This window comes from Pan paniscus, chromosome 14, assembly GCF_029289425.2.
Source record: "Pan paniscus chromosome 14, NHGRI_mPanPan1-v2.0_pri, whole genome shotgun sequence".
NCBI classification, from domain to species: Eukaryota; Metazoa; Chordata; class Mammalia; order Primates; family Hominidae; genus Pan; species Pan paniscus.
The window spans coordinates 100,474,995-100,492,911 of record NC_073263.2 but is presented as its reverse complement, the minus strand read 5'-3'; the positions used below and the strand labels follow the sequence as shown (position 1 = coordinate 100,492,911).

At 44.3% G+C, this 17,917-nt stretch overlaps 1 protein-coding gene and 1 pseudogene across 43 annotated transcripts in view; both read left to right on the top strand.

Annotated features, from left to right (window-relative positions):
• The window catches only part of DOCK9 (dedicator of cytokinesis 9), a 292,065-nt gene that overhangs the window by 120,266 nt on the left and 153,882 nt on the right, over window positions 1-17,917 (top strand). For all 43 annotated transcript variants that reach the window (XM_057299611.2, XM_055096929.2, XM_055096933.2 and 40 more), the window contains exon 2: window positions 10,846-10,962. In XM_057299611.2, coding sequence (XP_057155594.2) covers window positions 10,846-10,962 — 117 coding nt within the window. The remainder of the gene's footprint in view (window positions 1-10,845; window positions 10,963-17,917) is intronic.
• Window positions 10,969-16,704, top strand: LOC117975646 (ribosomal protein uL30-like; annotated as a pseudogene).

Below are 17,917 nucleotides of genomic sequence, written 5' to 3'. Positions count from 1 at the left end.
CGAGACTACTGTATGTGTGTGAGAGACACATGCTGGGCCCACTGCAGGCGCTCTACCTGGTTCTCGCTGTGTTCCCCTTTTACCCTTCCTGGCCTGGTGTTGGCCCATGGCCGGTATCAGGGTAGGGAGAAGACACATGAAACACTGCACTTGCAAGGGAGCTGCTCCCGTTCCACCTAGCTCTCTCCTCATGTGACTCCCCGGGCACAGGACATGGAGGAAGTCTCCTAAATTCCCGTCTTGTCTTCCTCTCCTCATTGACATTCTCAGCAGCATCCCCAGCGAGCACAGCTGACGACGGCAGGCGAGGAGTTGTGTAGGTTTTCCTTAATTGGTATTATTATTCCTGTCTTTATTATTATTTCCGTTTCCATTATCATGTTCCTCTTACCTATTTCAGGTGCTATTGATTTGACAAAATCAGATTTTGTCAGATTTGTCAAATCTGTATAACTGCTGTATAAAAAGGAAATTCAACATCGTGTTAGTGTTTATAATATAAAAAACTGCATTCACAAATGTCTAATTGTTGGTGTTAGTCTGTTCTTAGGATAACACCACACTGGAGCATGAAAAATATATTTAGATGTCTGGGAGTTTGGTGTTTCTTATGCATTCTTCCAAATATTCTCCAAAGCATTAACTGCTGTAGTTTAACACTCAGGTTTGAGCTTATTTCTAAATCTAAGTTTAGGTAAGTTTTCCTTTTTCCTCCAGTATTTAGATTACATGTGTATGCAGATTGTCAATGAAAGTGCAAAATTAAAATGTAGGCATTGTTTTAGTACGGGCTGAGACAAGATCCTGGGCCAGGGCTCAGGAGGTTCCTCCTGGGACCCCAGGGCAGTCCCTAGGGTTGGGTTTCCCAATGTGTAAAATGAGAAGACTGGACTGGATAATCACAGGTTCTGATGTTTGCACAAGCTTGTAGTGCTAAATAAAAGCTTTTAAGCTGTATTACTGAATCTGTAGTACCTTTTAAAAAGCATGCTTCCAAACAACTTCTAGATCATTGTCCCTACAGACACTCAAGAGCAGTCTGGAGAAGAACATATACTACTGAATGAGAGTGGGATTCTATCTTGATTATCACCATCTACTAGTTGTAATGTCCTGAGTTAGGGACAGAAGAGCATGTCTGTGACAAGCCAATGGAGGGCTTCTTTCTTCCACTGGAGGATGGCATGGGACCTACCTGTGTGTCTCTCCACCCCTCCTCCTGTTTGTGGCCTTCCTGAGGGCCCTTCTTACTGTGGCCCTACCTGCCACCCCGGCCTCATCTCTCCCTGCAGGCTATAGTCCAGGGGTGGCTTTGGCACATGTAGGCACCCCAGGTGAGCTAATCATTGGTACCCCCTCAAATGAACACTATTCCAATATTTGCTTACTTCAGAGGAGAGACTGAGGGCTGTATGGGTGAAGGTGGAGCAGGGGGCTCTTGTGAGGAGTGTTGCTCTCTGACTCCAGTGTTATCCATCCTTGCAGAGGAAGCAGGATGGGAGGGCACTGGCCCATCCGGTGCTCCTCAAGCACGTCCATCTGGGAGGCCTGCTGCTCACCTCAGGTAGCAGCTGTGTGGAGTCTCTTTTTCAGAAGGGCTTTCTCCTAAGTATAGTTTTCCCCATCACCTTGGATTTCCAATGGTGCTAGAGCACCTGTGGAGCCTGGGACCCCAAGCCCCCTTTATGCAGCCTTATCCAGCTATTCTGAACTCCTGGCTGCTTCCAGAACTCACCATGCTCAGGGAGAATTTAGCATGAAGCTCATGAAGCTTAAGTTTCAGGATCCCTTTCAAGGCACTGGAAGAGATTCCAGCAATTTTATATCTATTAATTTGTATTTTTTGACCTCACTGTAATTGTGCATGTTTCAGGCCTTACAAAATCTACTTCCATCCATGCACATGCTCCCTGGTGTCTCAATTTTCTCTGCAGGGAATCCTCAATCTGCCCTGAATCCTGGCTGGCTTGTTCAACTCATTGATCAGCTCCAGGAACCTCCTTTAAGAAGCACCCCACATCATTGGGGTCCCTCACTCATCCAACACACAGTTATTGAGTGCTTCTGCTATGCTGGGTGCTGTTCTAGGTGCTGGAGAAAGCAGCAAATACAATAGGGCTGTCTTGCCCTCATGGAGCTTATAATCTAGCTGGGCAAATGTTGGGTTCCTTCTAGTGGGCCAGATGCCACTCCTGGTCCCTGCTGCTGTCATTCATTCTGTTGATTGTTCACACATGTGCCTTCCCTCTGACTGCCAGCTCCCTGGGGCAGGGCCGTGTTCTTTTTATCTTGATGTCTCTGGCACAGTGCATGTGAACCAGCTCAGTAAATACCTGTGGAGAGAGGGAACTCATACTGCTAATCACATGTGTACACAAGGAAGGGAGGCGGCTGTTATTTTCCTGTGCCCACCCTACTTATAGGAAAATGAGGATCCTCCCTGCAAACTTGACAACTTCAAGAAATTCCTAGTGGGGCTACGTAGCGAGAGTCATGTGCACGAGAGGAGTGCAGGAAGGCTTGTGTGTCCCACACTTGTGAGCACGTGGCTTCAGAAGCCCCTTTTTATTGCAAGCTGCCATCTCCTTTTTCCTACCCCCAGCAACAGTACTGGTATCCTGTTGGCAACATTGAGAAGCGCTTTGAAAGTGGACCAACTTTATCTCAGCCTATCAAGTAGCTTTTATAGCCATGCAGATAAATCAAGGAAGTCCTAAATTCTTTACAAGCAGAAATGACGAATTTCTCATTTCTTAAAATAGCTCCAAGAGTTGCCATTTAGTTTGCTATTTCAAGAAGTGGCATTCGGGATTTCAGCTCTTCTTAACATTTAATCACTAGAGACACAAGGGCAAGAAATGACTGGAAAGTTCATTTGAAGCTATCACATCTGAGGCAAGAGCAGTGAAATTACTGTGCTCTTTGGAGCTTAGCTCTTCCCATGGTTTTCGAGGTTTTGTACATGTTTGGCCAGAACTGAACTCAGTTTGTGGGCGAACATTGTGCAGGTCTGCTGGATCCAGAGGAATCTCATTTTCCTGGCACTAAGAACATTTCCTGCTTCTGATTGCCTTTTGATCTGGAATTTCAATTTGCATGATGTTGGGCCGCCAGACCCTAAGCAGCAAATGCTGTGGGAGGGAGGGAGTTCCAAGAGATTGAAGGGTGGGGGGATCATGGTGGGGCCTTTTGGGGTCCTGCTTTCTGGCCCCCATGGGAGGTGTAGGGAAGTGTGATTGCTAGAGGCGCGCCATGCTGCCCGCTGCCATGCTCAGTAGATGGGGACTGGCGGGGCCTCGGTCTCAGTGGCTCACCTGTGTCCATGTTGTCCCTTGAGATGAGGAGCTGTTTCTCCCCACCCACTCTGATCATGCCACATAACCCTCTGTGAGCAGTGTCCCATGGGGTGTCCTGCCTGCCTGCTCTCTTCTTCACAATCCAAGACCCTGCTGCTGTCATGGAGCTGCCCTAATGGGAGGGGGTCAGGAGTGCTTTTCTCTATCGCCCACCCCCAGCCGTGGTTATTCTTCGTCTTCACTGGCACACACCACAGCAATACTCAGTCCCATCTACGGTATAAGCAGCTGTCTGTTTCCTTTGGGTTCAGCCCCTGAATTTCAGTGTCTGGATGCAGTTTTCTCTATATTGAGTCATTATTTGTCTTCCTTTGTGCATGTCCCTGCCATTATTGCCTGTTTTATTTTGTATGTTTCTGGAGGTCGAGGAAAGTTTTTTTTTCTTTTTTTTTTTTTAAAACCTGTCATGCAAGCAACATATTTAATAATATGAATAGCTCTATTTATTATAATATGTGTTTACAGTTTGCCAGGCTTTGCCTTTTCCATGCATTGACTCAGTTGAGTCCAGCAACAGCCTCACATGACTGCACAGCTCGGCTTTCCTAACCATGCTGCCATCCTCGTCAGCATTCGTGTGGACACACGACCCTATCAGGGCAGAGTCAGGTTTTGTGAGGGACAAAGCTTACAGAATTTTAGGGGCCTTCTTTAAGAAAAATAATTCAACATTTGAAAACAAAATAAGGCACGGAGGTGAACATTTATTTAGAATTTAAAAAGAAAGAAATTTTAAAAAGCTAACACAAGCCATAAACACCAGAAATCCAGGGAAACAACACATTTTTATCAATGAACCTCTTGATACACCTCCATACTACTTCCCTATAGTTTTAGGGCTTCATATTCTTTTATTGCCTCTTCATATGATCATGATTTTGTATTATCATTCTTCATTGCAAGAACAGATCAGTGTTTCCCTTGGCATGATTAGTCCAAATTTGTATTTTATTATTGAGAGTTTAGAAAAGTTTCTTCTAGTTCCACAACATCTGGGAATGTCACAGGAATTTTTTGGATTGGAAAAGCTTCTGTGAGGTTTCTTTTGTACATGAGCAATGCAGTTTGGGGGCATTCTCAGTTTGTGCAGTGACTAATCTTACATACCGCCAAGTAGTCCTGGGGCCACGTACCTTAGAACATGTCTGAATTGTGCCATGGCGTCCCATCTTCTGTGTCATGACATTGGGTGGACACAGTGGGCACGTTCCTGGAAATCTTCCTAAGCCAAGGTGCCCAGCAACAATGGAGCTGTATGGGAACCACTGGCAAGTTCTTTTAGCCCCACAGGACGTGTCCCTGGGGCCTGAGTGGGATGCTGAGGGTGGCAAAGATAACAAGACTCAGCCCTGCCCTGAGGCACTGATAGTGGAGCTGAGTGTTTGCAGGTCACAGCAAGCCGAGGACTGTCATGAGAGGCATCCCAGGACTGCTGCTAAGTAAGGATGTGGCAGCAAGGCGCCAAAGGCCACCTTTGTGGGGAGGAGGGAGGTGGCCCCCCAGTTACATGCGAAGTGCTATATGCCTGCCTGGGGCTAGAGCAGCTTGGCTTTAACTTTTTTGCTGCATTGCCACATTTGCTTTCTTTGTAGACCGTCACCCAAGGGGCTGCAGGACTGTGACAGGTGTAGAGGTGGGAGGGGCACATTATCCCTGTAGAGGGAGGGACTGGAGCCGGCTCGTGTCAGAAACAGTGGACGCAACATTGCCTCTTTGCTGGGCGGGCCCCCGGGCTTACCATGAGACTGGAAACCTTGCATCTGCCTAGCTAAGTGGGGGCTCTGTTGTCGGTAGGGAGTTCAAACTTTTGCCCACTTGAAGAATTCTCATTCTTCTTTGCTCTCTCCAAGCATCCCTTCCTTAGTAAAGTGAAGAAACTTAACAGCCCATGGAGGGCAATGGGCTTGACCTTAGCTCTGCATTTAACTTCTGCCAGTACCTCTCACTATGTTGAGCTACATGTTTACAGGCCTGGCTCTTCCACTAGCCCAGGGCTGCTTCAACTCAGTTCCACATGACCACTCTCCAGGGAATTACAGCCCTCCCCTCAAAGCTGTGTATACAATCATAGAAAGCAAAGAATGTATACAGTTTTCAGGGGGAGAAGATCCAGGCTCTCAAAGGGGTCTGTAACCTTGAGAAGGCTCAGTACCGGCCTTGTTTCTTCTTCCTCCCTGAAACTGAAAATTCTAATGTAGTTCCTGGGGCATCATGATTGATCAGGGTTTTTCCAGAATCCCCTGGAGAGCATGTTCAAGTATAGGTAGTTGGTCCCTGCTCCTGGAGCTCCTGACTTGGTTCTGGACTGGGGCCTCAGAATTTACGTTTGTAACCAGTTCCCAGGCGACGCTGAATCACCAGTTCCTGGGAACCCACTTTCAGAACCACTGTTGTGGACTATTTGTGAACTGAAGGTACTACCTCTCCCTTTCTGATTTCACGGGAAATCACTTTGAGAACCACCGTTGTGGACTATTTGTGGACTGAAAGTACGCCCTCTCCCTTTCTGATTTCACAGGAAGCCTGAGGAATGAATGTTCACAGATAAGGACTTGAGCCTCTACGTGACGGGGAAAGCTGAAGGACTTGTACATAGACCAAGTTAGATTTTTATACACTATAAAAGCAGCAGTCACCCAGTGTGTATGTTCTGAATGTCATAGGCTTGGGAGTCAGCCAGGCCTCACCATGCTTAGGGAGAAATAGTATCCTGAAATATTCACAATTCAAACTCATGAATTCTCGGGGTTTCAAACATGATGGTGCTGATGGCCCCAGAGCAGCTCCACCAACAACCAGAATTTGGGTAATTCTGGTTTTCTTTTGAAGATAGAAAATTAAGAACTTCTCCCTCGGAAGTCTGTCACCAAGGGAAGAATTGAATTTGAGCATGTTGCGATAGCTTTAAAACCACGGCTGTGTGCCAGATCTGTGCCAGGCCTCGTTCTTGCAAATAATAGTGGGGACCGGCAGTCTGGTAATTAGCCTATGTCATTTTGCTGTTAGCGTGATGTTCTTGTCACTAATCATGTCTCAGGCCAATCAGTTCCCTACCCTAGTGGGCTGTCCCCGCCTCCATGCCCCACCAGCACCTGGAAAAGCTTAGCAGGGCTGAAGAAGAGTGAACAGCTGTCACCAGTGAATCACAGTTTAAAAAAGAGTTGAAAATAGGCAATTATCCTCTTAACCCACAATTTGGTAGATACAGTGGTGTGACTTCCCACAGATCCACCTCCAAGTCTCCCAAGCCCCTCTCTTCTGCCATTTCTGTCTTCAGTTTCCTCCCCAGGGTGGCTCCATCCCTGCCTCTCTTTTCCTTTTCCTCCCCTGCATCTCCTTCTGCTCCCTTTTCCCTGTCTTCCTCACCAGTCTCTGTTCTCCACCCATTCTCCTCTGATTGTTTCTTTCTTTCCCCCGTCAAAGGACACCTGTAGAAGGGAGGCATTGTGCCCAGTATTTGTATTTGAAGCAAGAGCTTTTTGCCTTGTTCTTAACTTAGGCAGCAGGTGAGCCACTCCCAGTTGATCCCTTTTCCCTGGAGTCAGTCATGTGTCCCGGAAGTGCTTCCAGCAGCTGCTAAAGACCTCTGCCCTATGAGGTCACTAGGAGTTCTTTCATTAAGTGACCTGAGGTAGGGTTTGTACAAGTTGAAAATTTTTATAGTCCTTGATTCATGTTAATCCTCCATAAGATTTCTCTTATTTTTCAATCAGTACCATGAGTTTTCCTGGTCATGGTACTGCATGACCAGTCTTTAACAGAAATGTTGGCTTATAAACTGTCTTTCACACATTTATTATGGTTGAGTATTGCTAAGCACACATTGTTCAAAGGGCAGCCCAGTATGGGAGAAGAAAGAGTTCTGTTTAACAGAAGACTGTGTCCTGTCCCAATCCAGTCCTGCTGGGTACTTGGTGGGACACTTGTAGCAATTAGCTTAACTTGAGATCCTCAGTTTCCAGTCTCAGTTGTTGAGTGGTAATTGTGACAGTAAAAACACCTTGAAAGTTACACTTTGTCACACAAAAGGAAGACAGTAGCCACAACATTGCATCCTTTCATTAGATACCTCCAAGATACACCTTGGGGGGAAACAAATTCATCTAATTAAAGTATTATTTGGTGCCCTAAATACATGAAACTGACCCGTGAATATTTTTATTATCAAACATTTTAAGCAACCCAAGTTTAATCAGATAGATGCAAAAAAATCATTAAATATGTTAAGAGTTGTAAACATATCTGTATCTTATATGTCCAGAGACAGGAAACACATCAATAATTGAACATGGAAAATTAATATAAAGAATTACTAAATTGGTGAAAGGGGATTAACTCTATTATTGGGTAAAGATAACTCTAAAGCAGGCTGTGCCCTTGGGCAAAATCTGACTGCTGCCTGTTTTTATAAATAAAGTTTTATTGTAACACTGCCATGCCCATGTGTTTACTTATTGTCTGTGGCTGCTTTTGTGCCGCAATGGCAGAGTTTACCAGTTGTGACAGAAACTGTAAGGCTGGCAAAGTCCTTTACAGAAAGAGTTGTCGACTCCTGCTCTAAGAATACAAGAATAGTAAGTTCGGGAACAGAGATCCCCAAGGAAGGAACAAACTGGGAAGAGCCTCTCACCCCCACCCAAGGCAGAGATTCAGGCCTAGCTGGAGAGTGTGGTTGTGGCCCAGCAATGGTGGCTGGTGGCCAAGGTTGCTGAGGTGCTGTGGGCTGGAGCTGGTGGGCAGGGAGCCACCCACTGGGGGGAAGCTGCTGAAGGGGTGGCAGCAGGGCTTTTTAGATGGCTGCCCGCAGGGATGCCAGTGCAGCTTCCTGGAGGGCGTGCCCTTTGTCTCTCCCAGAAAGCTTCCTGGCTGCCCTGCTGTAGGAACAAAGCCCAAAAAATCCCCAAACCTAATAGCATTGGCACCTGGGAACAGCCCATTCTCAGCAGTGTCCCTCCAACCCCCTGTCCAGGGCTCACAATGCACCTCTGCCTTCTGGCAGTCTGAAGAATCATGGGCCTTACCTGGGGAGAGTGGAGCCAAGGGGGCTGCACCCAGCTGAGGATTCAGCCCTGCCCAGCCTGTGCCTGTGCCTGTGCCTGTGCCTGTGCCTGTGCAGGCAGCTGGGGCTGTCATGAAAGAGTCTCCCTGGCCCGTGGTTATGGGGCAGCCACCACATAAGCCAGGGAGAACATGGAGTCTGCCCCAGTCTGCAGTATTGGTCCATCTGACCTCTTTGTAATGGAATTTTAGAAAGCTGTGTGCATATTTGGGTTTTATTAGGAATATGGTTACGGTTCCTAGGGAAAATGTTATTAATCACGACATCCATTCATTTTGCCAGCAAGCATTTATTGACTGGTTACTCTATGCAGTATGACAAACAAATAAAAGAGTAAATCTTTTTTTTTTTATTAAAATATTTTGAAAAAAATTTTCTGGGCAATTCTTATTTAAAAATAATTTGTATAAAGTTTTTTTTTTCCTTTTTTGAATGTAAATACAGTTTACTGTTACCAACACTTTATAGCTTTAATTTTTTTGATTTTGCATATTTTTAGTCTCTGTCCACATAGCACATATTTTACTTAATTATAATAATTGTGTACTTGTTTGGTCATTGCTTTTTTTCTTAGCATGTCAAAACATCTTTGTAGAGTGTTGTTAAATCAAGTAATTGGAGTTAAATATGAGCATGTATATGTGCAATAGGCAAAGCAAGTTGACTGCTACTTCAGGCAACTCCAGAATCTCAGCAGCTGAACACATTAGGTGTTTCAGTTCTTGCTCCTGGGGCATTTCAGTGCCTGTTTAAGCAGGCGTTCTTCTACAAGGGGATTCAGGACCCAGACTCTTTCCATCTTAGGCTCCATCCTTTCCTCAGGCCACCCAGTTCGGCGTTGGATCCTGTGTGCGTGGCTGCAGAGGGAAGGAGGAGGGGCCACGTGGAAGGCTTTTGTGGGCCAGATGAGGCAGTGGCCACATCTTTTCCACTCGAATAAAATTGGTTAGAAGACAGTCACATGGGTGCACCAAAACACAAGGAGGCTGGGAAATGTGGTCCACCTGTATTGGAAAGGAGACAGGTTTTGGAAACAAATAGCAAGCCTCAGTCACAATTGCCAATTTGGATGCCACATACGAAATATCCTTAGTATACTTCTTATATAAAAATTGTCATTTTAATATATAAAGCATTTATTGAGATTATATATATCAGATGATTATAGTTTCAAAAATAATCTTCTAGTAACTATTGATATAATGGACTTACTTTTTTTTTAATTTTTGTTTTTTGAGATGGAGTCTTGCTCTGTCACCCAGGCTGGAGTGCAATGGTGTGATCTCAGCTCACTGCAACCTCCGCCTCCCCAGTTCAAGTAATTCTCGTGCCTCGGCCTCCCGAGTAGCTGGGATTACAAGCGTATGCCACCACGCCTGGCTAATTTTTATACTTTTTGTAGTGACAGGGTTTCATCGTGTTGGCCAGGCTGGTCTCTAACTCCTAACCTCAGGTGACCCACCCATCTCGGCCCTCAAAGTGCTGGGATTACGGGTATGAGCCACCACGCCTGCCCTGGACTTAGTTAGTTCTGATAACATCTTCTATATGCCTATTTTAGCATTTGGCATACTGTAGTATGGTTAGTTGAATATGTATTTTTATCCCTAACCTAGCCCAGTCAATGCCTCGCATGTGGAAAGTGAGCCATAAACAAGGTGGCAGTGACTGGTGATAGATAAAGGGATTTTAACCAAGAGAGCTAACTTTGGAAATAGCTAGGAAAGCCATATTCTCTTCTTCCCTACTTACTCGTTACCTCTTTTTCCTGCTCAGTGCATGCTAGGGATGGACGTCCCCATCCCCTCGGATTCACCCATGAGCCCTGGTTTAAGTAGTACCTGCCCCCCTGGCTGTGACCCAGCCTCTTGGCTGGTTTGGGCTCAGCTCATTATCTTTCTACCTTTAGGTATTACATATTAAGTATAGATATCTGGGGATAGGCAGGGATATTTTGAGACTCAGAGAAGGGCGTCTTGGAGCCCCTTGTCTGAAATAATGAGTGCTGTGGATACATTTAGGCCCTGGGCCAAGGAGGGATGGTATCGTGGCTGGAGCCGTTCTGGGCATCTGGCCTCAACTGCCAGGCCATGGCTGGACACCTAACCAGGGCAACTCTGGCACACCCTAAAGCTTGGAAGGGGACATAGCTAGTCAGGGATGACCCGAGAAATGACTGGAAGCTCCACCAGAATGCAGAGCTTCCTTTGTGCTTAAATAACTGAACAAGCATCACTCTGTGTAGCAGGACACCACCCAGCATTTTTTGTCCCTTTGGAAACAACTCTTATTTCTGTTTCTTTGTGATACCAAAACTAGCATACTCTAATTGTAGAAAATACAAAACATAGAGTAGAACGTACTAAGTTCTTTATCTTAAGAAATGGCATTTGTGTATGAGAATGTCTTGCTTATCTTTTCGCCCTCCAGGCAAAGCCAAAGCTAATTGAGCCACTCGACTATGAAAATGTCATCGTCCAGAAGAAGACTCAGATCCTGAACGACTGTTTACGGGAGATGCTGCTCTTCCCTTACGATGACTTTCAGGTAAGTAACGTTATGTTTCTATTCGTAGAACCATGTGTTTGATCTTAACAAGCAGTATTTTTCTATGTATTGATTTATTGTTTGATTAGTTAATTATGATTTTTTTTTTTTTTTGAGACACAGTCTTGCTCTGTCACGCAGGCTTGAGTGCAGTGGTGCCATCTTGGCTCAACGGCAACCTCCGCCTCCTGGGTTCAAGAATTCTCCTGCCTCAGCCTCTCAAGTAACTGGGATTACAGGCGTGTGCCACCATGCCTGGCTAATTTTTGTCTTTGTAGTAGAGACAGGGTTTTGCCACGGTGGCCAGGGTCGTCCCAAACTCCTGGCCTTAAGTGATCTATCTGCCTTGGCCTCTCAAAATGTTGGGATTATAGGCATGAGCCACCGTGCCCGGCCTAATTATGATTTTTAAAAGATGAAAATAAGATGTTATTTAAGAAAGAAAAGTTATTTTATATTCTTCCAAGCATCCTTCATGAGTTGATAATTTTTAATGGTATTATTTTTGCATATTAATTATAAGTATGCCAAAATGTGTGTGTGTGTGTGTGTGTGTGTGTGTATCTTGAATAAAAGTGCTATACTCTGTCTGGGCTGATTTAGTGGGCACAAGTGCCTTTCTGTCTTTTGAGATTTGTTTTGATTTAGATTTTTTGGCCAAGTACCTTAGAATCTTAATGATGGGCTTTGCTGGGGAGCAGTGGAAGATTTCGTCATGCCTTTTTTTAGGATGGCATTTGGGAGCCTGCCTTCAGAGGCCCTGCACTCTGTGTGGGCTCCCAGCAAAGCGTTCAAGGTTAGCCAAGAATGGCCTGAAGTTTACCTCTGTAGTGTAATGTGGGTGCTGTTCCTTGGAAGAAATGTGGAGGACTCAGCACAGCTCCTGCTGTGTGCCGCTCTTTCAGGCTATGGCCTGTGGTTAAGAGACTAACAAGAAGCTGTGAGGCTATTGAGGAATGAGAATGACATTCTTCCTCCAGGAAACCCGGTGGTGTTAAATGCCTTGCAGCGAGCCACCTTGGTCCATTTGGAGGTTCTGGTTACTTTCCTTGCTCTCCTGGGACCTGATCCTGGCACTTCTTTCTCCTCTCCTTTGATGCTCTTAGTTGGACACTTCTCTACCTGATGCTGTTACCATTTAAGCCCTGTATTTTGTGAATCGAGCTGCCTTTTTTTTTTTTAAGCTTCACTGATTCTTTGTTGTTTGATTCCAAAAGTGTTACATCCATGTACAAAAAGATAAATGAGAGGGAAATATTGAAATAATTGACTTGAAAAGCCTCCCCACGCCTTCTAATCCCATCCCACAGAACATGACTTACTGTATACAGCTCTGTGCATACTTGTCTTTAGAAACTTCCATGTTAATAGAAATTGTTAAATTATGATCCTTGAAGGTTTTTTCCCACCAAGTTTAAGCGACTCCAGCTTAAAACAGAGGTGAGAATTTTCACAAATGTTCACTCTTTCTAACTTGTTAGAGATACATGGGCCCCAAAATGATTATTCTTTAGCTCTGTCCTGCATAAAAGGAATGCCCATGGGAATGAAATTGACCATTCGTGTGGTGTTGCTACCAAAGTAACAGGTAAATGGGTTGAGGTCATGCCAAACAATACCATGCTTTGCATACTTCATTTCATGACTAAACTGCACGGGAACGGACTAATAAATGAGAACCTCTGAATGACGCCTTTTGCCTGTGATTTGGCAACAAATGAAAAGCAAAATCAAATGATTATAAATTGTACTGCATGTTGACAAGATTTTCCTGTAGTGTTGTTTGAGGAAGCTAAAGGTTATCTCAAATTTCTCTCAACATGAAGTATGTGTTCTTCTTGGTATTAATTAAAGTAACAACTTTTTTGAGTTTGCAACCTAGAATGAAAAATTCTATTTGTATGACTGAGATAAAATTGCTTAAGAAACAAACCAAAGAAACGAGATACAGTTAGTTGAGTGTCATCTTTATCCCAGGGGAACAGGTATCTGGATGTTTAAGCAGTTGCAGAATCAGACAGTTTAAACTTTGAGAAAACTTCTGTGTCCCCTTTGCTTTTAACTACTCTGGTGATAGCAGGCACAAATATTCTAGGAAAGGCAAAGAACTCACTAGCATTTTGTTGGCTAAGGTGATGAGCAAATATTATTTTCTGTTTGGGGAGAAGTTTTCCTAGAGATTTAGGAGCTTGAATTTGAGCTTTAATCCTCATCACAGGAATTGTGATGGGCCCCAGTGAAGTTTGGGTACAATTATTTGTTTTCTTATAGACTCCCACTTTCTTATCAGGTAAAGCCATGTACTCTGTGCTTTCTTGTTAAATTATCTCAGTGATGTTATTAACTGTCTAATTAGCTGGATGAGTGAAAGGTCTTAACAGTGCCACAGATTCTTTCTATCTGTGTTTTCTTAGGCAGAATAAGAGCAGAATTATTGTATTATTAGAGGCAGAGGGAACAAATTAGATTGGGGAAAGTGTTTTATTTCATATGGAAAAGTAATACCAAGTTGGTTAGGAAATGGCAGCAGCAAAACGCATGCTGAGGGGTGATTTACTGCACTTAAATAATTTAGCAGTATAAGTTAACTATTAAAATAATAGAACTTGGTGTACATTTCTGCCAAATATATTTGAAATGACAATTTACTAAAATATAAGCATGGATAGTGGTGATGCTTGTGTACATTTTTCAAGTAGGCACATGTTGATCTTGAGCCTTTACTGGTCAGATCCTAAAGGCATCTACATGTTCTCTAAAAATGAGTTGTGTCAAGAAAAGATTTGCGGGTTGCATGTAGTTGCCTGAGGATGACAGAAGAGTAGTTACTACAACAGCAGCAAAGAAGAGAGACATGAAGTAAACGTGGATTTTTAAAAATCAAAAGAATAGGCCAGGCGCACTGGCTCATGCCTGTAATCCCAGCACTTTGGGAGGCCGAGGCGGGCAGATCACAAGGTCAGGAGTTTGAGACCAGCCTGGCCAATATGGCGAAACCCCATCTCTACCAGAAAATACAAAAATTAGCCAGGCATGGTGGTGCATGCCTGTAATCCCAGCTACTCGGGAGGCTGAGGCAGGAGAATCTCTTGAAACCAGGAGACAGAGGTTGCAGTAAGCTGAGATCGTGCCACTGCATTCCAGCCTGGGCGACAGAGTGAGACTCCATCTCAAAACAAACAAAAAATCAAAATAATAGTTCCCAGCCATCAGGGTATTGATGAAGTAGGCTGGGCACAGTGGCTCACACCTGTAATCCCAGCACATTGGGAGTCCGAGGCAGGTGGATCACCTGAGGTCAGGTGTTTGAGACCAGCCTGGCCAACATGGCAAAACCCCGTCTCTACTAAAAATACAAAAATTAGCCAGGCATGGTGGTGGGCACCTATAATCCCAGCTACTTGGGAGGCTGAGGCAAGAGAATCGCTTGAACCTGGGAGGTGGAGGTTGCAGTGAGCCAAGATCGCGCCATTGCACTCCAGCCTGGGGGACAAGAGGAAAACTCCATCTCAAAAAAAACAAAAAAAACAACAACAAAAAAAGGGAATATTAATGAAGTAAAGTACATGTGATCTGCCATGGCCAGGGACAGGAACGCCATGGGGCCTGCAGCCGTCACTAGCTGATGGCCCTTCTTTTTGCAGAATCAGATCCTGTTGCTTGGGGATCTCTGCCATCTGTGCTTTGGCTTCATGGTTCTCCTTGCCAGCAGCATCTTCTCTTCTAGATCTTTCCTACCCTTTAGAGACCACTTGAAATCCCATATTGTCTAAAGCTATTTAAGTCCACAGAAACTTTTCCCCCCACTGTCTCAATTCCTTTCCTACTGCCTGTCTGCACCGTGCACATAAACACTTGAGTATGTGGTCTTGGCTGTTCACGACCTACTTCTTAGGCTTCTTGCACGCAGGCATCCCGCCCCGTGCTGTGGTCCTGAGAAGGGCTGGCTTTGAGCCTCTGTCCTCCCACCCACCTGCCCACCTACACATGCACAAAATCCCTTTCTTGCTAGGTGCTAGGGTTGAATACCCATTGCTTACCTTACTAATAGTAAAATTTTTACAAGCATTAGGTTATTTTCTTTGATTCATCACGTAAATATTAATACTGTTTGGAACATGTGATAGTCCCAGCGACTAGATTTGTAAAAATATTTGCAGGATCAATGATTTGGTTTGGCAGAAGTAGGTAATTTCTAAAATTAAAAAATGCAGGTAAAACAGGGACTGGAGAGGAGTATTTTTTTCTAGTGATTAATAAACCTTTATTTTTCTTATTGTTTTGTTGTCTTACCCAGTTTATTTGGCGTAAATCTGAGAACTTACTTTTTCCATGAGCAAAGTTAGAGGTAAACTTTAACAAGCAGTTAGACAGAGGTAATGACCTTTAGATTAAAAGGTTTTAGGTCAAGCTGTATAAGTTGACTTGTCGCTTAAGACATGATGAGCCTCTGTTTAACTGAAAGTCAAGCCCAGGACGCCTGCCTTTTCCATCAGAGACATGGGATTTGGGTGGCAGCTGACTATTGATTTCCAATGACGATTCTTCTTCAAGTGGAGGTCTTTTTACCAGATGGTCCTGTTGGTGGGGACATTGTTAACCCTGCGATTAACCGACGGCATCTTCATCTGGCTTTTAAGCTCCTTGTATCCTGACTTGTTACACAGCTTACTTATGCTTGTGCGACTATGTAAAGTGACAGAATATGAGAAAGGTAGTGAGTAGTAAGAATGTTGGGAGACAATTTAAGCTACCATTCATATTTCATAAAAATTAGACTTTGGTGTCTGGTGTAAACAAACAGAGGACAGAGCTTGTATGGAAGGATAAAAAGAGCGTGTTGGGCCGGGTTCGTTGGCTCACACCTGTAACCCCAGCACTTTGGGTGACCAAGGTGGGAGGATTGCTTAAGCCTAGAAGTTCAAGACCACCCTGGACAGCACAGCAAGACCTCGTCTCTACAAAAAATAAATTTAAAAAATATTAGATACTAGAAAGATGGCAGAGCAAGAGCAAAGAAAAATCCCTTTGGTTCTAGAAAATCTGAAAAAGAGGAAGGCTTATCAAGCCCTCAAAGCCACTCAGGCAAAGCAGGCACTTTTAGCAAAGAAGGAGCAGAAGAAAGGAAAACAGCTCAGGTTTAAGCGACTGGAATCATTCCTATATGATTCCTGGTGGCAGAAACACGACAAGCTGCGTCTCAGACAACTAGAAGTGAAACCTCATGCCTTGGAATTGCCAGATAAACATTCCTTGGCCTTTGTTTTACGCATCCAAAGAATTAATGGTGTGACTTTACTGGTGCAGAGAACCATTGCAAGACTTTGCCTGAAGAAAATTTTCAGTGTTATCTTTGTAAAAGTCACCCCAAAGAGCCTAAAATGTTGCTTATAGTAGAACCTTATGTGAACTGGGGATTTCCAATCTAAAGTCTGTCCAAGAACTCATTTTGAAACATGAACAAGCCAAGGTCAAGAATGAGACCATCCCTCTGACAGACAGCACAGCAATTGAGGAGCACCTGGGGGAGTTTGGTGTCATTTGCCTGGGAGACCTCATACATGAAATTGCCTTCCCAGGGAAGTATTTCCAGGAGATCTCATGGGTCTTGCACCCTTTCCACCTCTCGGTGGCCCATCATGCTACCAAGAATAGAGTGGGCTTCCTCAAGGAGATGGCCTCACCCGGGGTGAACACATCAATCAGCTAATCCACCAGCTGAACCCAACCCAGAATATCTGAAAGCACAGTGTAGTGGAAGCGTGTGTTTTGGGTTTTTTTGGAATTATTATCAAGTATCTTCAGATAAGATTATTTCCTGCTTAATCTTCAAAAACTGGAAAGGAAGGGTCGAAGAAAAGACAGTAGGTGATGTTCATGGCAGACACCTCTCATCACAGTCATTTCCAAGGAAAAATTCCAGTGTTTTCTACATTGGCTGCCCCCTCATCTGAAATCAGCATCTGCCATGGAGGAATGGAGGAGGGAGTTCTGCTTAGTTGCATCTTTTGTCTTATGGTTTATTACTGTGAATGAGTAACTCAAGCTATGTACAAGGCTCTGTAAGACTCCTGTAACAGTGGACCAAGCCCAGGGGCATAATTGAGTCTGGAGGTTCCTGGGGCCTTGTTTTGAAGACTTGAAATACACATAGGAAGAAAGGTACAAAAATAAATACTCAGTTGTCTCTGGAAAAAAAGAAAAAATTAGCCGGGCATGGTGGCGCAAACCTGTGGTCCCAGGGACTTGGGAGGCTGAGGTGGGAGGATCACTTGAGCCCAACAGGTTGAGGCTGCAGTGAGCCATGATTGTGCTGCTGCGGTCCAGCCTGGGTGACAGAGGGAAATCTGTCTCAAAGCATGTTGTATACCACTTCTGGATATATGCCCCAAAGACTTGGAAGCAGGGACTCAAAGAGAGATTTGTTCACCCCTATTGAGATCAGCATTATTTACAGTAGCCGAAAGCGGGAAGCAACCCAAGTGTCCATCAAGGGATAAATGGAGAAAGAAAATGTGGTGTTTACAAAAAATGGAATATTATTCAGCCTGAAAAGGGAAGAAACTCCTGTCCCATGTTACAGTATGGATGGACCCTGAGGACGTTATGCTCAGTGGATAAGCCAGTGACAGAAGGACAAATACTGTTCAATTCCACATGTGTAAGGTCCCTAAAGAATCAAATTCATTAGAGGCAGAAAGTAGAATGGTGGTTACTAGGGATGGAGGTGGGGAGCAATGGGGAGTTATTGTTCAATGGGAACAGAGACGCAGTTGGAAAGATGAAAAGAGTTTTGGAGATGGATGGTGGTGATGGTTGAAAAATGAGAATGTACTTAATGCCATTGAACTGTACACTTAAAAATGGTTAAGATGGTATATTTTGTGTTTTATGTATTTAAAATAATGATTTTTAAAAAGCATAGGATTTCGTTATAGGATTTCTGTGCTATATT